The 7139-nt window shown below is 52.3% G+C and overlaps 1 protein-coding gene across 1 annotated transcript in view; it reads right to left on the minus strand.

Annotated features, from left to right (window-relative positions):
* LOC128722848 (uncharacterized) overlaps positions 1-6896 on the minus strand; it is a 77658-nt gene extending 70762 nt beyond the window's left edge. Inside the window, exon 1 of the mRNA XM_053816531.1 lies at positions 6819-6896. Coding sequence (XP_053672506.1) covers positions 6819-6896 — 78 coding nt within the window. The remainder of the gene's footprint in view (positions 1-6818) is intronic.
* Positions 6897-7139: the final 243 nt, after the last annotated feature.

Below are 7139 nucleotides of genomic sequence, written 5' to 3' on the forward strand. Positions count from 1 at the left end.
CCCCCAGGCGGATTGGGCGCACGTTTGGTGCGTCGTTTCCTTTTATTTCCAGCGCGCCTTTAGGCGAGTTCCAGGACATGAACATGGTGATATGCGTGGTGGTAGTGGCGGGAGTCGTCTTCATTTTCAAGACATTTTTTTTTGTTGTTGCTGCTTCTTCATCTCCTTTCGAAGGCCGTGGTTCGTTCACTCCCGACCAGGTTCTTAGGATACGTCAAAGGAAGATACGCCACCACACGCGAAAGGTGCCAATTGGAACGGCACACGGATGGGGGGTGGTGGCGTACACCGGCGAGGCGATGCCTTAATCCGGGATTATATTTATTTTCAGTGAGTGAGCTATAGCTTTGAACGATTGAAATAAACAGTGGGGCCAGTTTGTTGTTGCCACAACCGGCAGCCGCCCTTTTCTCCAGTGTGCACATTTCTCGGGAACGTCGAAACGGTGGCCAAAGACTGTTCGAACCGAGCGTGAAACGTTGGTTTCTATGGTTCGGTTGGGTTTCGTGGAATTTCCCATCTACGATAAGCAAATTTGCTGGTTTTTTTTTTGGGGAGAGTTGTTTGTTTGCTTCTCACCTCTTTTTTTCGGGTAAACATGTGCCATTTGTCGCTTTCAAGGCAGGCAGACGCCACAATAATCTGCCATTTTTTCGCCTCGTATGCGTATCAGCCGCATGCTCGTCGCTCCTTACTTTGGAGCGTATTCAAATTGCAGTCTAGTGTGCATTCTCCGTTCGTCATTAAAAATGCGCCCCTCAGCGCCATCATCATCAGCGCGCGCAAAAGGGCGCTGTAATTACAACGGACCAACCACACATACTGGGAGACTGGCAGTATGCAAGGGTGGCTTTAATTTTCTCCTAGCCACCCACCCCCACCCTCCCCAGGACACCCCCTGCCAGGTGGCACCTTGGCAGTGGGGAAGAAAAGCCCATCGTTTGGGCTCGTTGCCACTCATTACCACTCTGACTTGCTGTAGAATCAAGAATCATTTGCTTTTGCTTTTGCTTTGCATAATTTATCATACGCCTAGGAGTGTGTGTGTTTGTGTGTATGTGTCCGTCGCTTCCACGAACCGTATCCATATGTTCCGCGCTCACCGAAGGCAATGAATAAGATATTCAATAATCTCTCCCGAGGGTCTCCGTCGGTGGCAGCTCGCGCGCCAAGCCGGCCCCGAGGAGGATTATAAAGCCCCCTTTCCGGCAAATCCCGTGCACCGGGGTTGGAGGATGATGATGCATAAGGGACATTCGGTGGGGAGGGAGAAAAGATGAGGAATTATTTTCGCTTTTTTTGTGTGTGTCCTTCATTTCCCCAAAAAAAAAAGTACATTCCAATCCACCCGAAAACAAACTCGCACGACAAAGTCGGGAATTCGGGCGAGATTTCCTTCGTCCAGCCAGCACGGTGTGCGTGTGTGTGTGTGTGTGTGTGTTTTCCGAGGGGGTTTAATCTTTTTGCGGCAAGAATTTCCGCCCCATCGCGAACCGTACCGCGGCTGCAGCCCAAAACGCAACAGCATAAGAAGAAGGAAGCATATTCATGTGGCGTTTTTTCTCTCTCTCTCTCTCTCGCTCACGTCCTGTCTTTCTCCTGCTCGTGTAACGTGTGCCCTCTAGTGTTGCCTTTGTTTTGCTTAATGCCATTGGGGGGGGGGGGGATATTTTTTTATAAATCCACGGAATTCTCGCTGCCGAGTCCACCCTCGCGCGGCTTTAATGCGGCTCGCGAAGAGCCGTGCAGATCAAATCTCCCGACAGCTAAGCCGCGCCACTGACGTTGCCCACTGGACAAAGTAAGCCATGCTCCAGCCGCCTGCTGTAACCGTTGCGATACCAGTGTTAAGAGAACGAGAGAGAGAGAGAGAGCGAGAGAGAGATAGAAGGGGGAAATCTTGAGCCACGGTTGCCAGCCGCCATCGCGGACTGATCCGCGGCGCGGGAAAAGGATTAAGCAGATTAAAGCGCGCACGTTCTACTTGAGTACCGTTCCTTCGTTTCCCCCGTTCGCGATCGTTACTCACTCCTCCCTCCCTCCCTCCCTCCCTACCACCCCATGGGAGGGGGTGAGATTTACGTGTGAAAAACACATCACTCCACCGTAGAACTCGGGCCCTGTCGCCACTAAGCCGATGTGGGGGAGCGAGATTCATCGGGATCTGGGTGCTGGTGCGTGCAGAAAAATAAGGGAAAAAGCAAAAAAAAAAACACCACCACCACCCTCAGGCCCGATTCCGATTGCATTCCGATCGTTGTGCATCGTTGTGGCGGCGGGTGCGCGAATGTTAAATGCCACATAAAAATATCAAAAGTGATTAACCACCGACGGGACCGGAGCTATTTTACGATCTTAATCCACGGGGGGAGGGCACGGATTAGGGCGCGAATGACCGACCGATGGATGGGGGCGTAAGTCCGCGGGGGGGGGGGATGGGGGCGAGAGAGTGCGCCTGTAATTCTAGCCCCCGGCCTCAAGCGAACCGGAACAGGAAGGCAGAAATTGGGGCCCGCGAGCGAAGGTGACCCCGGCATAGTGGCCGTTTTTTCTTTTTCTTCCTTTTTTTCCTTTCGGAGGTGAAAATTGATACGCGCGCTCCTCGCGTAAATCAAATCGTGTGGGGTTTGGAAGTTGAATGGGGACAAAAGCGAACCGACGCTGAAGTCAGGATCAAGCGCTCGTGTTTAGTGCACCGTGAGCGATCCTCTTAAGATTTGTGACCCGCCGTGTCGCGCTGGTCGGAAATAAAAGGATCAGCTCGCGTTTCCCGCAAGCCCTATGGGGTGGGTGGGGTTGGGAACGGATTACGTCACTCACCGTAACCTCGGTGCGACCTTTAGACCTTCCCTGTTCTGCGTGCCCTTTTCCAAACTGTTCTCCTCAATTTTGCGCCACAACGGTGGGCTTCCCCAGATGGGGATGTTTGGAACCGTGGAATGGTAATGCGGGTCAACGACGATGGTGAGGGTGTGTTTTCATTACAAACTATCACTCGCACGCTCTGCCTCTCTCTTTCACTCACATCCTTCGCCTTCAAAGCGTCTGTCCCTTCCGGTGGATTCCCGCCACAAAGTAATTGATGTCACGTTCTTTGAGCCCCCCGGGAGATGGCTTTACGTCTAATAGCGAGCGTGTGAGGTGTGTTAGTATTTGGTTGGGTTTTTTTTTTCGTGTCGTTGTTGCTGCTGCTTCACTCGGTTCACGGCACAGATCGATGACATAATGCCGTTAACCGCGTTGCTGGGCAGGATTAAAGGATGTGTGGTGGGTGCAGCGAATCGAACATTTCCATCGCCTTCGCTGGGATTAGGTGGTCCGGTTTAATGTGTGGCGGGTATAATTTATTGCACACCAATTTGTATTAGCTGTTATTCCCGGAAGTAGTAACATACTACATTTCACTAGGATGTGGCTGTATTGTATTTATTGAAATAATTTAAAATAAGGTTGAAATGACGCTTGAAATTAATCTCAAAAACCATGCTTCATGTGGAAGAAAAAAGGGGATTGTATTTTGTTTATAGAAACAACACAAAAAGAAAGATTGTGTCCTTTTACAAAGCTATTCCTTTCACTCTTACATTTTCATAGCATCTGTTCGTATAAAACACGAATCCTTCTAAAGCAAAAATTTGCAAAAAAAGGAATAAAGGAATCCCTGGAACTCAGCATACCGCCTTCAATTAGGCGATCATTTTTCACTCCCCCGGCGTTCGTGCTCGAACATATTCCCCTTTTCAACCAGACCGATCGCTGGGAAAGTGCACTGAACCCGGTGGGGGATTTCCACCACCGTGTGCGTGTGAATAGGCGCGAGGGAGTGACAAAAGAGAGGACGAAAACGACAACGACGAACCAACAGAACCCTTTTGCTGCACGTCGTTTAAAAGGATGCACTTCCAACGGTACCATCGGCGCAAACAAAACAACGAACCGATACGTTCCCAATTATACGTTCCTGCCGCTGGGTCGGTGGGAAGAAGGTGTACCGGGTAAAGGCGATCGGTTCGGTGTATCCTGATGCGAGATTGATGCACCTCATAAAAGATGCCCTCACAGGGTGCCGGGATGAGAAGGACAGCGAGCTGTTACGGGATAACATAAAAACAACAGCAAAACACTCACACATCCTCCACTGTTGCAGCCTTCTGTCGCCGCGTGGATTAAGGGCGGAAGGATTCTCGCTCGGGTGGTTGGAATAGAAGCGAAGATACGCACGAAAACACGAACAGAACCGCCTGAACGGAAACAGCGCGCGGCAAAGGCCGAGACCTCGCAAAAGGAAGGTGCGAAAAGCGGAGCGAAAGTCCTTTGCCAGAAAAGGTCCTTGCCGGTAAAAACAATTCGGGTGTTCGAGCGTTGTCGTGCAATAAAAACCCGTAATTCGTTACGTGCCTTCCAAGGTGTCCGTTTGCCACCTTGTGGCACCCTCTGCCCTTCTGGTTCGGGGTTTTGCGTTTGCGGATATCAGGGATCAGGAAGAATGCGATGAATGCAGTGTAAACACGGTGTCGGAATCCGGCACCGCTGGTAAAGGAAACGTTTCCCCGGTTTCCCGAAAGGTGCCCAAAGGTGCCCACGATAAGGCCTGCGGCCGGGAAATCGGGCCAAAGCAAGCAAGCAAGCAGACAAAACTCGGGTTTGCTGCTGCGGAAAGGTCACGCCAGGATCAGGGACGCGATCCCTTCCCAGCACGCACGGGAGTGTCCTTGCCGGTCGGGAAAGATTAGAACGCAAAATTGTTTGCGTTTCACATCACCGAGCGCACCGGTTTATCCTGCGCTCAGGGCCTGCCTGATTGCCTGATCGCGAGGATGCTCCGTGCCGTTCATAAATCATCGCCTTAAGTCGTCCTGCCGGGAAAGCCCTCGGGTAGGTTCATTAATCTCGATTAGCGCGACACGCTCGATCGAATTCGAGCGGACGCGATCGGCCCCGAAGGTAGCTTCCGAACAGCGTCAACAACAACAACGGTCACGATTAAAAAAAAAATCCTCCCCGATCAGCCATCCGGACGTCCGTTTCTTTCCCGTACATTTGTTTTTTTTTTTCGTGTGCTTTCGCTCCCGTTCCCACTGGAAGCTGCCCCCGGCGGTGAATTGGATCGTAATCCATGATCCGGCTGTGTGCCGCTAGCTCCCGAGAACAAGGGACACAATCGCCGACCGGAAAGTCCTTGCTCGAGAGATCATCGGAGCGAGCAGCTCATCGTGATCTCCCGGTGGTTTCAGCCCCGGCTCGCAACGGCCACGCTAATAAAAACGGATTAAACTTTCCATCCCATTCGGTTTGCCTCGGCAAGCCACGAGGGGCCTATCTCTTTTAAGCCCCGAGAAACTGCCTTACCGGGCTTAGCTCGGGGTGGTTTTTGGATTTGGAAGACGGAAGCATTAATTCGATTTATGACAATTAATCGATTGTTAGCTAATGAGCAATGTGTTCTCGGACCGAAGCTTTAGCCTACGTTTACCTCACCGATCGTTCGGAAGTTGAATCACCCTCCTAGGGTCATTCTAACGTCGACGATCGGGCGGCACATTTATCGCATTCCACACCAACGACTCTTGCACGCCGGGCACGAAGGTCAGCTCCCTTTTTGCTGGGACTCGATATCTGCGAGAGACACCGTCTGGGGTCGCTGGGTGAATAATGCGTCCTTCGTTCTCGGGGACGTTCCGATAGTGCAGTCTGCTGCTGCCAGTCTTTTTCCGCTGCACGAGAGTGCACGAAACGCATGTTGAGCCGTGTTCCTGCAGCTACTGCCGGCTTCCGAAACGCACCACCGTGATCAGGCTGCGGAGAAAGTCGCCTCGCGGTTGATAGTGATATCACGCCGCCCATTAGACGACGACCTTCCTCGATGGGTGCGCGCCGGTTTGTTTCCTATTCGCTTTGCGACTTTTGTTAGCCGACTTTGCACGACTTTGTCGTTTTGCCTCTCGCCGTTTGTTGCCCGTCACAAAGCGGAAGTGCTAATCTCATCTGACCGCGGCTGGCAGTAGCACGCCAGTAGCACGTAGGGTCAGTATCGGGCGACAGACGGGCAGCTTAAGCCGCGCAAGATCATGCGTTAAAAACCGCAAACCGAAGGCCTCGAGTTGGGTGGATGTTTGGTCGGCGTTTTGGGTGAAAAAGGCACGCGTAAATGGAACAAAAACCTGAGCGAGAGAGGGAATTGTGAAAACAACAACCAGCGATCCTGATAATGAGGATCGGTCGGCCTTCGAGACTGCATTAGAGCTCGAGTCGAGTCGGGTGGCGTATGCAGATATGCAGCAGTGGGCTTGTGGAATCAATTTTGGGCACTTATCGCCGCATTGAGACGGCTCGAATGGTGGATTGGGCTTCTCCTGCCTCATCTCACCAGAAGCTCTTTTGTTTTCTGGCAGCCTGTGTTTTTGCTGCATCCCCGTATAATCCCCTCTAGGAGGATCAATATCCGATTGTTCCCCCGGGTGCACTTGTGCATAAAATTGCGGATTATCCTGCCCTGGCACTCGAGGCAGATCCTGGGAGCAGATTCTAACCAGATCATGAGATGATCCGAGCGTTAACAGGCTTACGCGAATGGTTTACTCGAGGGGCTCGACTTGCAAATGACCCCGAACCTGCCAAAAGTCAAGTTCCTTCGAGGCCGCCCGGAGTGGCAGGACCTTCACCGGCTTTAGGTGGTTTTCCCCGACCCGTACAGGTCGACGCACACGCACTCACACACTCACACACCCCGTTCAGGTAAGACGGCCTTCGACAGGACCTCCCACCAGTTCCGGTTCCAAGGCACGAGGGCCCGGTCCGGCAATTAGACGCGCACTCACCTGTTCTCCAGTGCTGGCGGCTACCCAAGCTTCAGCGAAGGTTTCCATTGCACTCTGAAAATCCATGCTAAACAACATATGCACCACGCCGTGCTGCAGGACGCGCCGGGATCGCTCGGTGCAACTGCCTGTCCTGCAGTTGTTCGCGTCTTCTTGGCTTGCTTGTTCGCTCTGATGGCACGGATCACCTTCTGGTCACTTCTGATCACCGCGCGGTAGTAGTCGCTTAGTCAGTGTTTTCCACAGCAGCCGGCCACTAGGCTTCACATGCTCGGGAGGGAAAATGCCCAGCCAAAAATAAAATCGTGACCATCACACGTA

Source organism: Anopheles nili, chromosome 3, assembly GCF_943737925.1.
Source record: "Anopheles nili chromosome 3, idAnoNiliSN_F5_01, whole genome shotgun sequence".
NCBI classification, from domain to species: Eukaryota; Metazoa; Arthropoda; class Insecta; order Diptera; family Culicidae; genus Anopheles; species Anopheles nili.